We start from the raw sequence: 23768 nt of genomic DNA, 5'->3' as shown, positions 1-23768 counted from the left end.
AAAAAAAAAAAAAAGATTTACAGCCTTGGAAACCCTATGGGGTAGTTCTACTCTGTCTGATAGGGTCGACTCCACGGTGGTGGGATTGGGTTTGTACCAACTGGAAATGGACTTTAAATGGGGAAGTGAAATAACTCAGTGTTTTAACATCTCTACTCAGCTACTAGTTTTCCACTATATTGTAAGACCGAATTTATCATCAAAATGTTTGAAGACTTTTTAACCTGTTCATTTTAGTGCAGTGAGATAGTTTTAATTTACGTGTCTTTCTAATTTCCCACTATCATTTAAGTTTTATAATATATTAAAGTGAGAGAATAAAATATTTTAATGCTACCAAGCAAAACAAAGTGTTTGGATAAATAATTATTAAAATTGATGACTTTTTTTATTTAACAGATCCAAAATCACATATTCTGAGTATTCGAGATGAAAGAGAGAATAACTTTGTTCTTGAGCAACTTCTCCACTTCAATTATATGGCTTCATGGGTATTGTTAGGTATAACCTATGAAAGTAAGTTATACATCTTTTGATTTTCTCTGTTTATACTTATGCTTCATTACAACCTATTTATTAAGTTACAAAATATAGTTCTTCTAGTGTAAAAAAACACTTTTGGTGTGTTTATCAGTATACTAAAATGTAATTCTGCACTTAACACAACTTACATAAAATCAAGACAGTTTTTATGTCTTCACTCTGCTGTTAACATACCTTTACCACCACGCTTAGATTTCAGTGATGGAAAATAATTTCCTTTTTCTGCTCTCCCTCCTAGCAACTCAACACTAACAAAAAATGATTACACTACCATATAAATCCACAACATTTACTTTCTATCTCTACCAAGTATGTATTATGAGCAAGAACAGAATCGCACTTCTAATATGTTGCACCTTTGGTTAATAACATTGGCTTGGGGAATACACATGATAAGCATATATTTATTAGAAACATGAGATACATAGTCTGACAGTGGGATGGAATATTTGAAATTTGAACTGAATCCAAGATATGATTGTATGACATTTTTAAAAAATACAGATTCCATTAATGGGAAGTGGGGTGACCAATTTAGAAAGATACTCAATTAGAGATGTCCTGAAAAAATTATAGAAGTTTTGGACTTAGGAAAAGGAAAACGAGTCTGTGGGCATAAAAAATAAAAAGCATACATTTACCCAAAAGGGCCTAATAAGGGGCCTTAGTGGCAGCCAGAGTGCTGAAGAGCATTTCAGCAGCTAAAACAATATGGTTCAGGGGTGTCACTTGCAATTTTAATTCAAGGATAAGATTTGAACTATCCAGAGCAGTGTCTACATGTTTTAGGTATCCCTCCTAAAAATATTATAATTTAAAAAAAATCACAATTCACTTTTTTTAAATTGAGAGAAGCTTCACACAACATAAAATATACTATTTTAACCATATTAAGGTATACAATTCACTGTTTTTAGTATATTCACAATCTTGTACAATCATCACCACTATCTGATTCCAGAAACAACCAAAAAAGAAACATCATACCAGTAAGCTCTTAACCACTGTGCCACCAGGGCTCCATTTTTGTTGTTGTTGTTCTTTTGTTTTCCATTCCTCTCATGCCCTTCCCCCAGTCCCTGGAAATCACTAATCTACAATCTGTCTCTGTGGATTTACTATTGTGGACATTTCATATAAGTGGAATCATACACTCTGTGGTCGTTTGTAACGACTTCTTTCACTTAGCATAATGTTCTCAAGGATCATCCATGTTATAGCATGTATCAGTACTTCATTATTTTTATGGCAGAATAATATTTTATTATATAGATAAACCATAGTTTGTTTCTCCTTCTATCTATTGATGGACATTTGAGTTTTTCCACTTTTTGGCTATTATGAATAATGCTGCTATGAATCTTCATGTAAAAGTTTTTTGTGTGGACATATGTTTTCATTTCTTTTGGGTGTATATCTAGGAGTGAAATTGCTGCATCATATGATAACTCACTGCTTAACCTTTCAAAGGACTGCCAGGCTGTTTCCCAAAGTGGCTGTACCATTTCTTATATCACTAGCAGTGTACGAGGGTTCAATTTTCTCCACATCCACACCAACACTTGTTATTATCTTTTTTATTATAGCCATCTTAGTGGTTGTGAAGTTGTTGCTTAATCCAAGGTCATGAAGATTTACTCCTATGTTTTTTTCTAAGGGTTTTGTAGTTTTAACTCTTACATTTAGGTCTATGATGTATTTTGAGTTAATTTTTGTATATAGTATAAGGAAGGGGCTGAACTTCATTCTTTTGCATGTGGATATCCAGTTGTCCTGGCATCATTTGTTGAAAAGACTAGTCTTTTCCCAGTGAATGGCCTTGGCATCCTTGTCAAAAATCAATTGACCATAAGAAATTGTACAGTTTAGGTCCAGAGAAGAGATTTCTATTCCTAGTTTTGTAATATATCAATGATTTCTTATTAAAAAGTTATGTTCATTTCCATTGCAATTAAACGTGTTAGTATATGTAAAACAAATGAATACTGGATTAAAAAAGTAACTAATTGTTAAGTTATTGCAGCGTGATAGGATTAAAGGTAAATTTTAATTTTTGTGCTTATAATTTTCTAGATTAAAAATAAGCATGATTTACTGTTAACCTCATAATTGTAATTAGAGTCATTATTTAATCTCTAAGCATGGTATAAATGTTTCTTCTCCAGGTAATTCTCTCATGTGGTCTGACAACACCATGCTGTCGTATACAAACTGGAGAACAGGAAGACCAAATATAAAAAATGACAAGTTTTTTGCTGGTTTGCATACTGATGGCCTCTGGGATTTTCAAACTTTTAGTTTTATTAAAGAAGGAGTTTATTTTTACCAGCACAGCATTATTGCTTGTAAAATTGAAATGGGTAAGTATGATAATATAGGATTTCCACTCGAGGGAAAGAGAATATAATTTTTTCCCCATGCTTGCTCAGTAAGCATCTTTTTTCTCAGTAGCTTCGCTAGTGGGAATCATGAAATTGTGTTTTTTTGTGCCTCCTCTGTATTCAGTCCTACATGGGGTGCTTTGGAGGATATGGAGGAAGAATATGACATGGTGCTTGGTGTCCTGGTCTCTGACTTCAAGGAGTAAAATATAGTTAGAGAGACAGCATTAGATTCTTTATCATTGTTTTATATAGGTTAATCTTTAGGTTATTTGATACAGACTTAAATTTTTTGGAAAGCCAAAAGAGATCTATGAGAACAGAAATAACTGAAAAATGCCTTGAGGAGGAGGTGAAATTTGGTTGGTCATTAAAGACTGCATGGGATTTTTATAAACAAGAAAGTATGTGTGGGTTGAGTTCTGAAATTCCAGGTGAAAAAAATGAATGTCTCCCAACCTCACCTAATTCCTTAAATAAATCTATTTAAAAATGCATGTTGATTTAAAATTTTTTGATGACTTCGAACTTTTATTACTGCCACTCTTCTCTAAGCCCTCTCCTAACACAGAGCCTGTCTCAGTTGCATCTGACTTCTCCCTTCATGGTACTGCTAGAATAACTTCCTGAAACACCATTTTTATCAACAATCTCCATGGACTCCCTATTATCAGTTGTCAGTTATCAATTGAGTCCATGTAAGCTTTTGAGACTTTTTAAAAACCAGTGTCTATTCTAAAATTCAAGGCCTTCTCCAAGACCGCATTTTCTCCCCGGTCTTGCTCAGTAAGCATCTTTTTCTTAGTCAGGCTTTCATAATTATCCTATGTACAGTCTACACCCATCCTCATATTTGCACCTTTTTTATGTTTTCTTCCTGCCAAGAAGCCTTCCAAATTATTTCTTTTTTAATCCTAATCTCACCTAGCCCTCCAGGCCTAGTCAGGCTTCCTAACTTCTCTGATTTAGATGAGTTACTTTTTCTCTGATCAGTTTAACGTATTCCAGTGGTTAATTGTGTTGCCCTTATTTCAGGTGTTGTGGTTTTGTATTTCCAACTAATGTGTGAGCCCCTTAAATGAAAGACTATGTTTATATATATTTTTTAAACAACCGCACACTACACACCCACTTGTTGAGTCCATTCCGACTCATAGCGACCCTACAGGACAGAGTAGAACTGCTATAGGGTTTCCATGGAGCAGCTGGTAGATTCGAACTGCCAACCTTTTGGTTAGTAGCCAAGCTCTTAACCACTGTGCCACCAGGGCTCCTTAATCAACCAGCCAGCTGTAATTATTTAAGTGCCTACTATATGTCTTGTGGAAATAAGAAAAATAAAGTATGTTTTTTACTTCTCTGATTAATAAGAAACCCAGTTTTATTTAACTTTTAAAATGATTGCATGTCCAGTCTTGCCCAAAATATATATTTTAAATCATTTAAATTTCGTCACTAACACCTTTTATTTAAACATTATAGTTGACTACAAGGAAGAATATAATGCTACTCTGCCACAGTTTATTCCGTATGAAGACAGTATTTATAATGTTATTCAAAAAAAAGTAACATGGTATGAAGCATTAAACATGTGTTCTCAAAGTGGAGGTCATTTGGCAAGTGTTCATGGCCAAAAAGGTCAGCTCTTTCTGGAAGATATTGTAAAACGTGATGGATTTCCATTATGGGTTGGGCTTTCGAGTCATGATGTAAGTATACCTTATATCATTTTGTGTGTGAATTTATAACCCATATGGCCATATATTCTCAGTGTTTTTTTTTTTATATATGCTTGTTTAAAGTAGGAGCAGAGATTAACTAAGGGCTATAAATCATGGATTTATTTTGTTGTTGTTTTTTGCCTTATTTTGTTTTCCAGAAAATTTTCAAACCTGTTACTCTGAGAGTTGGAAATATTAGGATAAAATATTAATTCAAAGTACTGCATCAGATTAAGTCCGGCACTCAATTTGCATAGCATTGTAGTCTTACCTTTTCACAACATAGAACTAATACAAAAATATGTTTGTAAAGTGTCCTGGGATAAGTGGCCTGGAATTGCAGCTCCTTACCCCTAGACCCTGCCAGGCCATTCCAAGGGCCTAGTGGATTAATATCTCAACAACACCTCTGTAACCTATTTGGGGTAGAGCAGTTAGAAAGCTGGTAAAATGAGAATAGCACAGAATCAGAAAAACCTGAATTCAATAATAGTGGCAGGCCTTCCATTTATGCATTGAGTAACCATGAGCAAGTTATTTAACCATTGCAAGCTTATTTCCTCATCTGTAAAACTGGGGGGTGATAATTTACCTTGAGATAGGATTATAGTAAAGATTAACCAAAAAAATTATATAAAGTGCCAAGTAAAATTCTTAGTACATGTTAGGACTAATAAGTGTGTATTTTCTTCCTACTTTTCCCTGAGAAATTAGCACTATTTGAGATTCATCTTTGCTGGTAAACACCTCTCCTATGTCACTATTTGAATCTTATAATTAGTATGTTGCATATCTATAATAATGTCTGTTATACAAAAAATAATCATCTATTGAGATTAGAGTTGTAGGCTTAACTTAAATCATTAATAGAACAAAGTGGGGATAATAAAAGAAAGGATAGCAACTTAGGATTATACCATTTCAACGAAAAATCAAAATAGTCTTTCTGTGTGAGCTTCTTGGGAGGTGTTTTCTTTCCTTCTCCAGCCCCTCCTGCTTGTTGGCCTTTGCAATATGAAAAATGGAACCGGAGACACATTCAGGATAATATGAAGGTTGGAATTGTAAACCTGTAATTGTAACAAATGAAAGCCATTTGTACATAATTTAATTTCAGGTGTTACGTAAACTCATCCTTAAAAAAATAAACTTAGCATAATAACTCTGTCTCTTAGCTTCACATCCCACTTAAAATGTGCCAGAGCAGATGTCCCAATTCATATATACCAAAGGTAACCCGATTTTACACTTGTAAGCAAAGGATTCCAATATTTCAATATTTCTTAAAGTATGTATGCTGTTCTTTATGTTCTTTGTGAAGTCATACATCTGAATTTAGGTTACTGCTGTTCTTAAAACAGGGAAGTGAATCAAGTTTTGAATGGTCTGATGGCAGCACATTTGACTATATCCCATGGAAAGGCCAAAAATCTCCTGGAAATTGTGTTGTCTTGGATCCAAAAGCAATTTGGAAACATGAAAAATGCAACTCTGTTAAGGATGGTGCTATTTGTTATAAACCTACAAAATGTAAGACTTGATTTTGAATAAATGTATGTTTACTAAAATATGACATTTTTTATGTACATGATAAAATACTCAAATGAATTTTTATATATTTTAAATATGTTTATCCACAAGTCCTATAAAAATAATTTTGATATTTTATTAATAGAAAGAAATATAATATGTCCATTCAGGGAATTTGTTCCCAAAGACTTTCAATTGTTCTATCACTGGGTATGTTTTACTCTAAAATTTGTAAATTCTCTTTTCATTTAGCACTGTTTTTCAAAGGCTAAGAAGTTCCTTTGATAAAGGGTTCCATAGCATATGTTTGGGAAATACCTCATGTGATTTACCATATTCAAGTCTCTGAGAGGTTCTGTAATAAAGAAGCCTGTTTAATTGTGGGTACCCAAGCGTTTTCCAAACTTACAAGATTCTCGAAATCCAAAGAAAGAGATTCTTCTATCAGGGGCTAGGCTTGGGGTCACCCCTGGTGGTTGAAGCTAGAGCACTGAGGATGAGCACAAGACCCCAGACCTCCCCAGAGCTGTGGAGGCCTGCTGGGCAGGCAGAAAGCTGAGTGGTGTCATTGATCTCTGAAGCCTCTGGTTCTCTGTGTTCGTCATGTTTCCTGCTCTGAAAAATTTTCAAGGAAAGATTCAATGTTTGGAACTTGAACAGAGTAAGGCAGAAGCAAGTGAAAAAAAGTCTAGAAAAACAAGTAAATACCAGAAAGTACTGGATGAACAGATATAAGAAAGGGAGAATATATAAATAAAGCATAAAGATACCAAGAAATGATATTTTTGTTAAGTTCAAAAATAAATGTAATCTTCTAAAAACAATTGGGATACATGAGAAATATGATAAAGCATGCAGAAATGGAGAGGATGTCTACCTAAGAGAAACAGACATTATAGGATGAAAGAGAATGACAACATGATCAACTACAAGTTCAGGGCCAATTTGAATAATTAAGTCTTCTTTAAGAGGATAAGAATATAACAAACTTACAATGCAGACCCTTACAGGAAAAAAAAAAATGAGTTGGAAGCAAAATCCCCCATGAAGAATAGGAAGAAAGGAAATGTATGCAAGCTAAAGCATGCTAGTCATTTGCAGACTGTCATCTCTGAAGATAAGGCATCTCCATATGTTCCCAGTGCAAAAGTAATTCAAAAAAAGAAGTAAAAATCACCAGAAAAGTCCACTAGTCCTAGCCATGCTGTGGTAGCTAATGTTAAACATGTTTTGCATCTAATGAAGCAATATAAACCTTGGGCAATGAGGAATAGTCAACAGTATTCCTTTGGAAAAGGAACTATCTTCCCAAAGTGGTAAAAGCAAGAAGTTGCTAGTACCACCTGTCTCCATCAGTAGCATTAATAGAGTTGTCAAAATCTTAGAGATTTCACAGATGAATTTGGGCAGATTAGTTTTGATCAGCAGCAGCTAGCAAAATGTATCCAAGAGTCACCAACAGTTGAATGAAGGAAGACTTAGACCTCAAACTGGTAGCCTTACTGGGAAGAATGGAGGCAAAAGCCAATCAAATAACTAAAGTTCAAAAATATCAAACCTAGCTGGAGAAACAGGATAAAGAGAAGCAGAAGGAATTAAGAGCCACCAAAAAGTTTTTTGATGAAGAAGAAAAATGGCAGCAGCCAATCTTTTAGAATCCCAAAGACCACAGATAAGGACTCTACCAAACTGAGATCTGGAGAAAAACACAGGAAAAGCTTTCAGTTATTGAAGGGCTTGCAGATTATACAGAATTCATTACAAAGCAACAGTTTATGTTGGGATTACTTGTCTGGTATCAGGTTGGATACTGACATGGTATTGGACATTAACAATTTACTTTCTAGGTCTTATAACTTTCTTCTACTGGAATTAATAACAGGTTAAGTAAGAAGCACAAGCTTCATATACAGGCTTCTTGTGTTATGCAAGCACAGCTAAACAAACTATTGAAATGGAAACCATGGGGATTTTTAAGAGCTGAGAAGCCACACCTACTTTGATTCTCTGAGATGGATTTTGCTGTACTGATATAGTGTGCTTTGTAAACAAATTACCAAGTTTTTATTTGTGGGTGTGATTTTTAAAAGCATTTTTATATAGGTAAAATTAGGATTAAATTATCATAATAAAAAAGAACCCAAGGAAAGAAAGAATTTTAAGTATAATTTCAGATTAATTACAGGTCCATCCTGTCTTTGCTTCTTTCTCTTTTCTGTCTTTCCAGTTATTTTAACTTTTGTCTAAATCCAACTCAGAGGGCTGAGTACTTTCCTCTAGCCTCTAAGTTTAAAAAATGATATTCCAAAAGTTGATTAGAATATACACTCTTAGTGTACGGGCTGTGACTTTCTCCAGCGTGTATACTGAATTAAATGCTTCTTACCCACAGGAAAAATAATTCAAAATAGAAACATTTAATGAGATTAGGAAAAGGCAATCACTTTTTCTCTGCATTTTTACAACTGTGTCTCAAATTTTTATAGCTAAAGAGCAATCCCCTCATACATACTCAACCAGGTGTCCAGCAGCAAAAGGATATGGACCACAATGGATCCGGTATAGCGATCACTGTTACACATTTGACCAGGCATTGCACAGTTTCTCAGAGGCCAGAGAGTTGTGTCCAGGACTTGGTGAGTTAAAATTCTCTGATTTTCTTGATCCAATAATCTTTTTCTTGTAAAACTTTCTTAAGGAAATAATATGAAATAATAATTATATTTTTAAAGTCCTCATTATAATAGCATTATAACCTAATTACTCAGTGGTGGGGAGATAGTTAAGTATATGCATTCAGTGGAGTAATGGAATAGCCATAAAAAATTCTCAATTTAAGAATAAGTAATGGGCAATAAAATTAAATGGGAAGAAGTAGAGTATAAAATTGCTAAATGAACGTTTTGTAAAAATACTAACAAATGAATTGAAATAGTTTCAAATATAGCTAGATGTGCTCAGATGAAAGGGTTAAGAGATAAAATTTTTGTAAAGTTTGTTAAGAAGTAACTAAAAAATTCTAGACTTCCTATCACTTAATTGCTAATAAGTAAGCTTAGCCTGACCAGGGTAACAAAATCAAAGAAACATGGGTTGTCCATCCATTCTGTAGTAGCAGTGGCCCACATCCTCTGAAGACTGTAAGGAACAGGACTTTTGTCTACAGATCTAGCTACTTGAGAAAGAGCACAATGATCAGCTCTCTCTCATGATAAATTTAGCCTATAGTCTAACTGTGAAATGACTTCTAGGGAGACCACCTAGAGTATTCCAAGCACCAAAACTGTTCACCTGCATCTTAGGGTAGCAGTTTAGCCAGGCAGATGGCACTTATCTAATTTATTTTGCTAACTGTTATGGAGACACTTGACTGATTTTAAAATGTCCTAGCTATTGCTTAACTACATGATGGGAACTTGAAAAAAAAGAATTGAAACTAAGATATTGTGTGCTATATATATGTTCTGAAAAACAGAAGCCTCTTCCTTCTAAAAGAGGAAGTAGAAAGGCTTACTTCAATGAAGGGTGAAGGTTACGTACCTAAGCCTGTGTTCAAATCTTGATGCCCACACTTACTAGCTGAGTGACATTATGGAAGTTACATAATTGTATCTGTTTTCTTATTTGAACTATGAGAATGAAATAATACTTCAAAGGTTGGGTTAAGTTTGGGTTGTTGTAAAAATGAATGAAATGAGATAATATATGCAAATGCAGCAGAGTGCCCTTAGCTTAGTGAGCATTCAAACCTATTCTTATTATTACAAAGACTGAGATTGACTTTCTAATTTGTTGCTGGCTAGCTGTGTAAACATGACCAATTTATTTAACCTCCTTAAGCCTCAGTTTCCACATCTGTAAGATAGTGGTAATACTTCCTCTACCAAACCAAAACCAAACCTGTTACTGTTGAGTTGATTCCAACTCACGGCGACCCTGTAGGACAGAGTAGAACTGCCCCCCAGGGTTTCCAAGGAGCAGCTGGTGGATTTGAACTGCCAGCCTTTTGGTTAGCCACTGAGCTCTGAACCACTGTGCCACCAGGGTTCCATTTCCTCTACAGGGTTGTGTAATATTAAACAAGGTAACATGTAAAGCACCTGCACACAGGAAGTGCTCTATCAAGGGGTAAAGGCTTTCTTTATCCCTCTTAAAATATCTCCCTCACCCCCAAAAGAAATGCTTTTGTTCAAGTGTGCTTAAGATTGTTGCTGTTGAAGTCCCTTTGATTCCATTTAGGATTAATTCCCAAGCCTAATTATTATTTTCTTCCTAGTCCCTTACCTGATGCTGGTGATAATACTATTTTCTCCGTGAGTTTAGGGCTACCTATCAAACTCCAGAAATTCTCACACATTCAATTCCATACTATATTTAAGAACTTACTATGGACGTGACTAAGTACACTTAAGATAATGTTAGTAGGAGGATTAATACTCCCCCAATATCCCAAACCTATTTGCTTTTATTTTCATTTTAACAGGAGCAAACTTAAAGCTGAGTCATTATACAAAAATGTTTGTTGAGGAGAGAGTGCTGAAAATATATAGGGAAAACAGGTATTTCTACCATCAAATATCTCACTTGTTATGACTAGCTATTCATATACAAAGGTTCTACTAGTTGTGAAGTTCCAAGATAAAAACATATTGCCAAATAAATATTTTGAAGAAACAAAAATTTTTATACAAAGTATCAAACTTGAAATATTTCTAACATTTTTTTGGAAGCTGTTGATGCTGTACAGGCAGTCCCTGAATTGTGAACGTCTGACTTACATACAACCTGTAATTACGAACCAACCCCCCCGCCAAAGCCTATTACATTAAAAATGCAAGGTATATACAATGCTTCATAATAACAAATGGGCACTACTTTGCATAAAGCTAATTCATTTGGAGTTTATTTTCCTTTAACAGATCGTTCTGCCACTATTGTTACTATAAAGAATGAAGATGAGAACAAATTCGTGAGCAGACTGATGAGGGAAAATAATAACATTACTATGAGGGTGTGGCTTGGATTATCTCAACATTCAGCCGGTAAGTGACATATTTGTGTGCACAGTGTGCAAAGAGGTCTAACATGTCCTAAATACCAAGTCAACCTCACTAAAGAATCTCAAGTGGTAGCTAATTCAAATGCTTCTCATTGATGAATAAGCTAAGTCTGCTGACTCTTCTGGAGGCTTGTAAATTCTGATTGAATAAGTCAGTAACTTATTAGTAATAATGGAAACCACTAATGAAATAGAAAATCAGATTAAATCAACTGGAATTGTACTGGAGGTTTGTTCCTAAAACACTTGGATTAGCATTCAAAGTATCTTTTTCTCCTACAGCAATGTCTGTGGTCAGTGGGTCCCCACAAAGAACCCATGACTTACTTTCCTAGAGTTCTACTATCTGTTACCCATTGTTTTTTGCAGTTTATAACTCTGTATTCAGAAAGTTAGCTTGTTGTTCCCTTCTCTCTTTGAACATTTTTACCATAAATCAAAACTAAATCCTAATAGTGATTGTTTTTCCAAACTAGCTTAGTAAAATCCTATAGAATTGATTTAAAAAAAAAAAATCTCTGTAGATGAATTTTTCAATAAGAAATAATGGACCTAGGGTTTTAGTGCACTTGGAATTGATAAAGAATGAATTAAGAGCAAAAATTTGATAGAAGAATAGGAAGTCTGTTTTACAGTTGAATTTTAAATAATTGAAATAAAAATGAATTCGAAAATATTAAATACTTGTCAAAAAGTGAATGGATTCAAGTTGGCTCTCTCAATGAGTTATAAATTGTGTCTACACTGTCACCACAAGGTGGTGCCATGTCAGCTGGAAAACAAAAATGGAGTCATGGGGGGACCTTTCCAAGACCACCATTCCAGACCCTCCCTCCTCACCAGCCCATCTTTAATGATATGAGTTTTTTAATTGGAGCAGGTCTTTAGAAGTCTATCCCTTACACAATAAATACGCAAGCGTTTTGTACTTTCATTGGAATGCCATGTGCTGTATCAGTGCTCGCCAGTAGAACTTACTGCAGTGACGGTATTTATACGGTCCGATATAGTAGTTAGTAGCCACATGTGGTTTGTACTGTGACTTGACATGTGACTAGTGCAACAGAAGGATTTTTTTTTCGTCAATTTTAAGAAATTTAATTTTAAATAGCCACGTGTGGCTAGTGGCTATCATATTGGACAGTGCAATTTGCATAAATGAGATGTATGAGCCTTATGCCTTTTTAACTTAATAATTTAGTGTCAGTCTAACATAGTTGTATTTAATTTCTTTCTTCAGATCAGTTTTGGAGTTGGTTAGATGGATCGCTAGTGACATTTGTCAAATGGGAAAATAAAAATAAGAGTGGTGGTGGAAAATGTAGCGTTTTGTTAGCTTCAAATGAAACTTGGAAAAAAGTTGAGTGCTCTCATGGCTACGGAAGAGTTGTCTGCAAAGTTCCCCTAGGTAAGTGTGTAACCTATCATTAAGGAAATTTTTTGCAAAACAGGTCAGTAGATAGATGTACAGTTCAATTATGTCCATAGTGTTGTGCTTGGTCCTGAAGCATTTAGTCCTTGAAGTATATACAGAAATCTTGACTAAGGCATAGTGATCCTTTCTCCTGAAATATAGTCATTTGATTACAAGAGAAAGTAAATGTACAAAATGTCTAGGGCTCCTAGATGGAACTATTAAACAGTCTAAACTTTGTATAATTCTTTCCTAAGAAGTATGGGAGCTGGCAGATTTTTAGGGAAGTAATTACTTTGGAAATATCTTTAAGATGTATTTTACTCTATAGTTTAAATATGTAAAAACGTAAAGGTCTATTCTGCAGTTGGTTGTTTTCCTTTTTCTGCATTTCCGTAAAACTCATGATTAACTTAAAAACAATGCGAAACCAGATTTAATTACTTAAAACTTTCCAAGTATCTGTAGGCAATCATAAATTGAAATTATGTTTCATCATGAACTGATACATAAAAACCATAAAACTATTACCCTAACAACTTCATTTCTGGAGGAAAAACTCTGAATTTTCATAGCAACATTTTCTAAGGTCTGGGATAAAAATGTCCATTTTGGTGCACAAATATTAAAGATAAAACCCCATTTCTAGATGATTGGTATCTATATATTTATGCATTGCTTCAACAAATATTTAGAGTATCTACTATATGTCATGCCCTGTTCTATGTGTGTGGATGTACCAATGAATCAGATAGATAAGGTTCCTGTTCTGACACAGCTTACAATCTCATGGAGGAAGACAGATAATAAATAACTAAGCTGGTAAATTTTTTAAAGAGAGAAAAATTTCAAATAGTTATAAACTCTGTGCAGCAAATTGAAGGGTGATATGATCGAGACTAGGTGGGTAGCTACTCTAGATTGGCTTATCAGGGAAGATGTCATAGGACAGGAGACATTGAAGCTGAGATCTGAAAGGACAGCCAAGCAAAAATCAGGGGAAAAGGCATATCAGGCAGCAGTACCAACTGGAGCAAAGACCCAAAGGCAGGATGAGCTTGCTGAAAGCTCAAGGAAGAGTGGAAACGTAGGCAGGTACCAGACATGTAGGGCTTTGGAAGCAAGGGTCAAGAGTTCTGGTTCTGTTCTAGGTGGAATAGAAAGCAACTGGAAGATTTTTAGCGTAGGTGGGAGCAGGGTTAGGATGGTGTAAATCGAGTTCTCTTTTGGCCATTTTGAGCTGTCCTTATGGAAACGAGATATTCATATGGCGATAATCTAGTATGCAGTTGGGCATAGGAGAGAGAGGACAGGGCTGAGGGTCCTTAGCATAGAAATGGTATTTAAAGCTGTAGGACAGAATGACTCCATCTGAGGAGTATACAGAGATGGAGAAGGGGCCTGGGACAGCATTTCAAGTTGACTAGCTAGGAACTAAATGAGGTCATCCCGAGAGGCTCAAATCATTTTAAAGCAAATAATATTTTATTTGTGCCTAGATGAATCAAACATGAAAATTACAACTGTTGGCACTTTGCTATCAAAGGAGGGTGATATACTCAGTTCAATGTACAAAATCATTAATAATTATCACTTTTGTATTGCCTCCTCCAATGTCAAATCTTTCCCTATACCAGGACCTGATCACAAAGCAATAGCTATCACACTTGCAGTGCTAAGTGTCTTAGCTCTCTTCAGCGCACTGATTTGGTGCCTCTTACAAAGGAAACGATTGCTTTGGGCGGGCTTCTCTTCAGTTCGGTATCGACAAGGAGCTAATGACGATGAAATTATGCTTCCTTCTTTCCATGACTGAATTCTTCTAGAAGTTTGCTAATTTGCACTAATGTGTTAAGAAAACTGAGCCATTTAAAAATTTTCCCGTGTCAGTATTTACGCTGTACCAAAGTAGAAGTTGTAAGTACTTTTCCAGTTGTTTAGTTGTAATCCTGGTATCCACAATTAATTGCCTGCTAAATGCCATGTTTGTAACTCTGCTTAATAGAATGGAGAAGCTGGAACTGAAGTTGAAATTGTTCAGAGGGTAATAAACTTAATGTGCAATTTCTCTATAAGAAGGTGGTTGGTAACTAGGATATGTGTATTTTAATTGCATCTTAGCACAGCTTTTTAGAAAATTAAAATCAGCATATTACTATGCTAGGTCACACATTAACCTTTAATTTTTAAGAACATCTTGTCAAATTCAAAAATAGTACCTCAAGGTACGAACCCAACTGTAAATAATATCGACATTGTTTGAAAACAGTCATTTGTCTTATTTGGGGAAAATTTTTTTAAACAATGAGTATCTTAGTTATCTATAACAGAAATACCACAAGTGGATAGCTTTAACAAACAGAAATTTATTCTGTCACAGTCTAGTAGGCTAGAAGTACCAATTCAGGGTACCGGCTTCAGCGGAAGACATTTTCTCTCTGTCAGCTCTGGGGTAAGGTCCCTGTCATCAGTCTTCCCCTGGCCTAGGAGCTTCTCAGCGCAGGGACCCTGGGTCCAAAGGACATGCTCTGCTCCTGGCTCTTTTTCCATGGTGGCAATGAGGTCCTTCTCCTCTCTGCTTGCTTGTCTCTTTTATATCTCAAAAGAGATTGACTCAAGATACAACCTAGTCCTGTAGATTGTGTCCTGCCTCATTAACATAACTGCCTCTAATCCTGCCTATTTAACATCATAAGGGTTAAGATTTACAACACATAGGATAAATACATCAGATCACAAAATGGAGGACAACCACACAATACTGGGAATTGTGGCCTAGCCAAGTTGACACACATTTTGGAGGGCACAGTTCAATCCATAACAAGAAACATGCTTATTTTTTATACAGCCAAACGATGCCTCTTGGCAAGATGCTTCTTAGGCTATTCCAAAGATATTTCATACCAAAATTATTTAAATGCAAATGTCTTTGTCTTTTCAGAATTATTTCTAAAACGACAGTCATTTAAAGAAAATGTAGTACTTAATGTTTCCTAAAGTGTGGGAACATTATTTTTAGATTGATTATGTACCCTTCCTGAATGTTTTTTTGTCTTTTCTTATATACTAAATTCAACAATTTCCTTTTTAAAGGGAATCAACTAGGGATAACAGTTTTTGAAAAGTTGACAAATTACATACTTAATATTGCATGTCAGATTTGACTGAGAACTTTTTATTACTTTGTTGCTTTTTTACATGAGCTAAAAATAGAAAGGGTCAGGGAAGGGGAAATCATTTGTATATCTTCTATTTGTAAAAACGAATACTTTACAATGAAATTCTAAACCTTGTGATTACTACTAAAGTGTTTAAAATTATGAATGATTAAGGAAACAGTTTTGTGGGTATCACTTTAAAATGTATACCAGCTAGAATATATTCTTAATAATAGCTTCCATTGGACATGGTAAATGTTTTCCTCAGTGTTTAACTCATATTTGTACTGTAGGGTATGTGTTTATATAAAATCCATGCATATTGTAAAGTGGAGAGTGTTTATACTATGATAAAGTTGTAAATAATTTTATAAGACGGTTTTAATATAGTCTGCAGTTGTCCTGAAATATTTTTTATCAAACTTGTCTAATGAATTTTCTTCCTGTAGATTGGTACAATGTAGTAGGTAAGACTTTACTCAAAGAACTAAGCCAAATTGATGTGAAAAGTACAGCTATATATAATGGTGATGTTGTAATAAAGTTGTTTTATCTTTTAAATAAAAGTGTTGTAGTTGATCCTTGTTGCAAAAAATATCTCTCTACATTGGGCTTTATTATGTCAGGCATATGGTATGACCAGAAAGAAATTGTCCCGCTATCATAAATAAAAAGAGGCATCTTTTAAGAGATTTTGTGTGCATTTTTTAAAAAAATAAATATAATCATTCCTATGTCTCTGAATGTTTGATTTCAGCCCCCTTTTCAGATTCCTCTTGTTTGGTGAAGGAGTCCTGGTGGCACAGTGGTTAAGCACTCGGCTGCTAACCGAAAGGTCAGCGGTTTGAAGCTACCAGTGGCTCTGTGGGAAAAGATGCGGCAGTCTGCTTTACAAAGATTTACAACCTTGGAAACCCCATGGAACAGTTCTACCCTGTCCTGTAAGGTCTCTATGAGTCGGAATCGACTCAATGGCAACGAGGTTGTTTAGTGTATCTTTAAACTATCAAGATCAGCAGTGATTCCATCTGTGTTCCACTTTCAAATTTCTCATTCTTTGTATTCCCTTTAGGAGATCCTGTTCACCCCCAAGGCACTCAGCAACTATTTCTAAGCCAATAGTTAAAATAGACAATTCCAGGTTCTTATTTCCAACTACCCACTGGACAATCTACATATGAAAGTTCTTTTCAACATGTCTAGAACTTCTTGTACTGTCTTCCCCATTTCCCCCTGTTCCAGATGCCTCAGAAGACCTAAAGTCAGTTCTCCTTAACTAACCCCCAGTCCCATACATGGTCTGACAAAATTGATCTGCCAACACCAGGCACCTAAAAATGCAAGTAGACAGACCTAATGATTAAGTATAGGGAACAAAAAAAGAAATGATAGCAGTATTCTCTCCCTCCCCTTCCAGCATGTTCCCATTCTTGGTTCTAGAGCGAGATACTTTCATTATCTGGGAATTCTCCCCTTGCAGATGGTTGTTGTGTTGGTAACCCCAAGTCCTAACCCTACTGCTGAGTTTTTGTGGACCAGAGGGGGCTGTCAGAAGTGTCAGATTTCTTTATCTTAGGCTCATTTAATTCCAAAACTTTCCTGGAGAAGCAAAGACATAATTGTTATTCGTTCAACAACTTCATCTTACTTAAGATGACAAATTTTTACTAGTTCTCAGAAAACTTTTTTATGAGTAGACCTCATGATAGGTACAAAGTTATCTCTAATTCCCTGTGTATTCTAAATTAACATTCTCACTATGTCTAAACCAAAAATAAATAAACCCATTGCCGTCAAGTTGATTCCGCCTCATAGCAACCTTATAGGCAGAGTAGAATTGCCCCATAGGGTTTCCAAGGATTTGAACTGCTGACCTTTTGGTTAGCAGCTGAGCTCTTAACCACTGTGCCACCAGGGCTCCTCGCTATGTCTACACCTCAAATTTAATATAACATATTTTTCCTTTTTTCCCAAGCTGAGATAATCATAAACAGAACTTTAGAAACTTCCAGTATATTCCCCAAACCATTTCTCTTCTTATATTCTATTTCAGTTAATATGAAGACACCATATACCTTGTCTTCCAAGCCAGAAACGTAGGCCTCATCTTCAAATCTTCTCTTTCTCATCTGCCTCATTCAACAACTTTGACGATTTTACCTCGTAATTCTCACAAAGCAGGCTATTTCCATTGCCAGCAGTCTTAGTTCAGGTCCTTATCCTTTTTCCCCCTGGATTATTTGCACGATCCTCCTCACTGATCTCCATCATCAGCCTTTTCTCTTCATCCCATTTCTCACACTCCTGGCACAGTTGTTGTTTGCCGTCAAGGTGGATTCTGACTCATGATGACCCAATGTGACCCCATGTGTGCAGAGTTCTCCTTAGCCTAGGAAAGCAGAAATACACAAGAGGACTCATACTCTGTTTTGCTCTAAGCTATCAAAACCTAATCATCTCAGGCCAAAGGGATGCACAGTATGGTTCAGCCCATGGACCTTGCCTCAGAGATCTTATGTGGAGAGGTGATCAGTCCTGAGAAGCCCTGGGGTCGTGGTTCCCTGGGTAGATACCATTTTAGTACAATATAGAATCAAGTCAGTATCATGCTAATTGCTAAACAACAGAGGGGAAAATTCAGATAGAAACTGAACTCTAGGAATTAGGAAAACAATGACATTAGTCATGGGAAATGTAACAGAGTGGTGGAGCCAGAATCCAGATGGAAATGGGTTGAAGAGTGAAGGGAAATTAGGAAGTGGGGAACATGAGATTTTGAGAAGTATGGCAAAGATGGAAAGCTAAAGGGAGAAGGAGAGGAAGGATTTTTTTTTTCCCCAAGGGAAGGGGGAAAGATATTTGCAGGTTTAGAAGCTGAGAAGGAGGAGGAAAAAAAAAGTGGATAGAGGAGTTGATGATGCAAGGGAGAGATGGGGGTAATTAATGGAAGAAGATCTTGGAGAAAATGAGAGAAGCAGATCTAAGCCCACAGAAAGAGGAACTAGGTTTGGATGGGGTGAGTGTGGTGTGGGGATGGAGGCATGGTTTTCTCTCTGGGGCCACAGGAGAGGAGGAAGACCTACATGAAAGAAAAGAGGAAAACAGAAGTACTTGAAGATGTTTGTCTATACCTGATGGCCCACAATTTCCTGTTGACTAGAAAGCGAGGTCTTCTGCTGAGAAAGATAGGGACAGGGGATGGGGCCTCAGCTTAAACAGAGTAATAAAAATCAGGAAAGAACAATGACCTAGGTAAAAGAAAAGAATTGCAGACGAGGCAAACAGAACCAGATGAAATTAGAAGTCATATATTTGTAGTGAAAATCACTTGGAGAACTGATTGATCTCCTCTACCTGTTCTGTTACTAAAGTAAAGTTGAGAAAAAGGAGAACCATGAAGAAATGAAAGATAAGAGACTCCAGGTTCAGGGTTGGCCAGGTGATACAACAGAGGAACAAGGGGAACTGAGGATATGATGTCCAGGCTGGATGGAAAAGGGAGAATGAATTGAGAGGTTGACAAAAAAGGAAGTTAAGGGAATGAGGTCAAAGACGATGTAAGTTAGAGTGAGAGGGAAAGAAAAAGTATGAGGTGTGATTGGAGAGTAGCACATCACAGAGAGAGATTTTAATGAAATATCACATTGCACCACATAGGAGTAGTCTGTTTCATCATATTAGCATAAAAAATGAGACTGTGCATCAGAATTACAGTGGAAAGAATATACCTTCTCTTAGTTCAAATGAATTAGTAATTACTAATGAAACACTGTTAAAATGAGTTATTTGCCTAAATTAGACCAATTTATTAGGATGTCAATTCTATTGTAAATCTAATTTTTTGAAAGTTAGTTTAACCCAAAGTAATACACATTGATAACATATACTTTTGTGCCTGTGATAGGGATGGAGAGGAGAATTTTTCAATTACATAATTGCATAGAACCATTCATTTTACTTATGTATTTAACAGGACAGAAGAGTCCAGAATTGGGATGTTTAAATATTTAAACTTACAGTAGCTTTGAAAGGGTTCACTTTGGGCTTGGGTTTAGTATTGGCAGCCTGAGACAAAGAATGGAAATAAATCAAGCAAGACCTTGATACTCTGGCAAGGGGCTGAACCTAGAGTGGGTGGTATTGTCCAGCAGAAGACCTAGGCTCTGGTTCATTTTTTGAGATTCACTGTGTGCCCATGGGCAAGTTGGGTCCCTTCTTTTGGCCTCTATCTCCTTATCAGTAAATGAAGATGGCACCTATCACCTCTAATACTCTATAACTCTCCTTATAGACCCATTTGGTCAGATTTTCTTTGGGCAATAACTTGATGTCAGACTGGATGGACTATTAGAGAAGTGGCCAGCATTGGAAAGGGTTAAATACAATTTTAAAGGACTCTTTTGCCAATGAGATGAAGCTCTGTGAAGGCTTAAACAAGCAGCCTTGCTTGGCCCTGGCTTGTGGATTGTGTTGTCTGGTTCCAGAGGTCATCACTGGTCAAGTTAAGTGATTGGAAGGCACACATAGTTTAAAGACCCTTAATCCAGGAGCTGAGGCCCTGGTGGCACAGTGGTTAAGAGCTTGGCTACTGACCAAAAGGTTGTCAGTTTCACCAGAAGATAAGGTAGATAAATGGGATCTTCTAAAAATTAAACACTTATGCTCATCAAAAGACTTCACCAAGAGTAAAAAGAGAAATCCACCGACTGGGAAGAAATGTTTGGCTCTGACAAATCCAAGAAAGTTCTAATCTCTAAAATCTACAGGAAAATCCAACATGTCTACAACAAAAAAGACAAATAATCCAGTTAAAATATGGGTAAATGATATGAACAGACACCTCACCAAAGAAGACATAACAGGCGGCTAACAGACACATGAGGAAATGCTCGCGATCACTAACCATCAGAGAAATGCAAATCAAAACCACAATGAGGTACCGTCTCACCCTGACATTACTGGCACAAATCAAAAAAACTGAAAATAACAAATGTTGGGGAGGCTGTGGGGAGATTGGAACTCTTATGCACTACTGGTGGGAATGCAAAATGATACAACCATTTTGGAAAACTATACGGCACTGCCTTAAAAAGCTAGAAATAGAAATACCATATGATCTGTCAATCCCACTCTTAGGAATATATCCTAGAGAAATAAGAGCCATCACATGAATAGACATATGCACACCCATGTTCATTGCAGCATTATTCACAATAGCAAAAAGGGGGAAACAACCTAAGTGCCCATCAATAGATAAATGGATAAACAAATTATGGTACATACACACAATGGAATACTACACAATGATAAAGAACAATGATGAATCTGCGAAGCATCTCACAACATGGATGAATCTGGAGGGCATTATGCTGAGTGAAATACGTCAATCACAAAAGGACAAATATTGTATGAGACCACTATTATAAAAAGTCATGAAAAGGTTTACACACAAAAAGAAATAATCTTTGATGGTTATGAGGAAGGGAAGAGGAGGGAGGGAAAAACACTAAATAGACAATAGATAAGTGGTAACTATGGTGAAGGGTAAGGCAGTACACAATACTGGGGAAATCAGCACAACCTGACCAAGGCAAGGTCCTGGAAGCTCCATAGACACATCCAAACTCCCTGAGAGACCAAATTACTGGGCTGAGGGCTGGGGACCATGGTCTCGGGGAACATCTAGCTCAATTGGCATAGCACAGTTTATAAAGAAAATGTTCTACATCCTACTTTTGGGAGTAGCATCTGGGGTCTTAAAAGCTTGTGAGCGGCTGTCTAAGATACTCCACTGGTCTCAACCTGTCTGGAGCAAGAGAGAATGAAGAAAACCAAAGACAAAAGGGCAAGATTTGTCTAAAGGACTAATGGACCACAAGTACCACAGCCTCCCCGAGACTGAGACCAGCACAACTAGATGGTGCCCAGCTACCACCACTGACTGCTCTGACAGGGATCACAATAGAGAGTCCCGGACAGAGCTGGAGAAAAATATAGAACACAATTCTAACTCACACACACAAAAAAAGATCAGACTTACTGGTCTGACAGAGATTGGAGAAACCCTAAGAATATGGTCCCCACATTCCATTTCAACTGAATTCTGAAGTTACTCCTGAGGTTCACCCTTCAGCCAACGATTAGACAGACTCATAAAACAAAATAAGACTAAATGGGCACACCAGCCCAGGGGCAAGGACGAGAAGGCAGGAGGGGACAGCAAAGCTGGTAATGGGGAACCCAAGGTCAAGAAGGGGAGACTATTGACATGTTGTGGGAGTGGCAACCAATGTCACAAAATAATATGTGTATTGATTGTTTAATGAGAAACTAATTTGCTTGTAAACCGTCATCCAAAATACAATAAAAAACAAAACAAAAATAAAAAATCAAGAGAGCTCACATTTAAAAAAATCACATTTGTGGCTTTTCTTGAAAAAAATCAGAAGTTTAGCAACAGTAGGCCTACATGTCTTCCCAGTTTGTCAGTTTCCACCTCTCCCTCTTTGCCCATTTGCCTGTCTGGCTTCTGTAGGTATGTGAGGGGCAACCCTGAAATGGCAAAATACCCAAGTTAGAAGCCTCTTCTCTGTGGCCCCTCTGATGTCCTTGATAGAGCCAGCAAGAATCAACCATGTTGTAAGCATCTCTTTACCTGCCTCCCAATTAAAGTAGGAGACAATGATGACAATGATGTTGTCTCTTCCGTCCTATGTCCTGCTCCCATCATAATGCCTGAGGTGGAAGGAGTAACTAGCAGAATAAAAGAATTAAAACAAAAAGAAAAAGATGGGCAGTTGGAATCCACCAGCCGCTCCCTGGAAACCTTATAGGGCAGTTCTACTCTGTCCGATAGGGTCACTATGAGTTGAATTGACTCAGCAGCAACAGGTTTGGTTTTTTTGGTTTTAATCCAGCAGATTGTGGCAGACAAATAGTGTACGAGGGACCTAGTTCATTCGGAGATGCCTTTGAAAAGGAGCTCTCTGGCCATTAAACCCAAAGGAGAAATCTGCCAGATAGCACTTTAACCAAGTGGTCAAAGTCAACATCATTGGCCATGAGACATTTTGAGCTGTTGTCCCTCCTGAGAAGGGCACATCGCTTCTGTGGTACTCTTGCCAAAAAGGCATCACCTAAATCTAATCTAGAGGAAATATCGGACAAACACAACAGTGACATTCTACAAAAGGGCTGGCCAGCACTCTTCAAAAGTGTCACGATCATGAAAGACAACGAATGACAGAGGAACTGTCACAGATTAAGGGAGACTAAGGAGACGTGACATCTCAGTGCAATGCATGATCCTGGATTATATCCTGGAACAAAAAAAAGGGTATTAAAGGGATAATTGGCAAAATGTGATAAGGTCTGTCGATTAGTTGTTAATATACCAATGTTAATTTCCTAATTTTGATCACTGTACTGTGGATATATAAGATGTTAATATTTCGGGAACTTGGCTGAGGGATATGGGCATTCTTCGTACTACTTTTGCAACATTTTTGAAAGTCTGAAATTATTTCAGTTCAAAATGAAAAGTTAAAAAAAAAAAATTAAGAAGAGAACTTCCAGAAGGCAGTAAGCCAGCCTCTTCCACGGGATCTAGGCAGACGTTGTCACCGCTGGGTCGCATCCCCTCCTCTCCCCGCTCCTCCCGCCAGGGGCCTCCGCAGTGGGAGGGATCCCGCCGCGGGCTCCGCACTTCCGAGAAGCGCTGCCCCGGCCCCTGCCGCCCGCCGCCCAGCCCGCGCTCGGGGCTCGCACACGCCGTCATGTCCCGGGCCGCGCTGCCTGCGCTCGTGCTGCCGCTGCTGGGCCTCGCCGCCGCCGCCGCGGGTAAGCTGCCCCCTGCCGCAACTTCTCCTCGGCCGGGGAGCCCCGGCCCCGAGCGCCCCGCGGAGACTCTCCACTCCCTGCCTGTCCGAGGGCGAGCCGGGAGGGGCTGCATCACGGGCCAGA

The 23768-nt window shown here is 37.2% G+C and overlaps 1 protein-coding gene, 1 long non-coding RNA gene and 1 pseudogene across 4 annotated transcripts in view; 2 read left to right on the top strand and 1 right to left on the bottom strand.

Annotated features, from left to right (window-relative positions):
* LY75 (lymphocyte antigen 75) overlaps window positions 1-23768 on the top strand; it is a 146104-nt gene that overhangs the window by 94111 nt on the left and 28225 nt on the right. The window contains exons 28-35 of one of the 2 annotated variants that reach the window (XM_004375414.2): window positions 400-516; window positions 2709-2903; window positions 4407-4633; window positions 6007-6175; window positions 8662-8811; window positions 11095-11217; window positions 12475-12642; window positions 14286-15198. In XM_004375414.2, the coding sequence (XP_004375471.1) occupies window positions 400-516; window positions 2709-2903; window positions 4407-4633; window positions 6007-6175; window positions 8662-8811; window positions 11095-11217; window positions 12475-12642; window positions 14286-14464 (1328 nt within the window). In that variant the 3' untranslated portion in view covers window positions 14465-15198. Of the gene's footprint in view, window positions 1-399; window positions 517-2708; window positions 2904-4406; window positions 4634-6006; window positions 6176-8661; window positions 8812-11094; window positions 11218-12474; window positions 12643-14285; window positions 15199-23768 lie in introns of those variants that run through there. The other variant, XM_023730435.1, reaches the window with a different exon arrangement.
* On the bottom strand, window positions 4624-23427 carry LOC111820404 (uncharacterized). 2 transcript variants are annotated; one of them, XR_002823948.1, is made up of 3 exons: window positions 22210-23427; window positions 17882-18195; window positions 4624-5715 (listed from the first exon to the last, which is right to left on the bottom strand). It is a non-coding gene; the product is annotated as an uncharacterized LOC111820404 (long non-coding RNA). The 2 variants fall into 2 exon arrangements; XR_002823947.1 differs by lacking the exon at window positions 4624-5715 and adding an exon at window positions 8734-8867.
* On the top strand, window positions 6182-8654 carry LOC105756232 (centrosomal protein of 57 kDa pseudogene; annotated as a pseudogene).

Source organism: Trichechus manatus, unplaced genomic scaffold (assembly GCF_000243295.1).
Source record: "Trichechus manatus latirostris isolate Lorelei unplaced genomic scaffold, TriManLat1.0 scaffold00036, whole genome shotgun sequence".
NCBI classification, from domain to species: Eukaryota; Metazoa; Chordata; class Mammalia; order Sirenia; family Trichechidae; genus Trichechus; species Trichechus manatus.
This window is presented reverse-complemented; position numbering and strand designations above follow the sequence as displayed.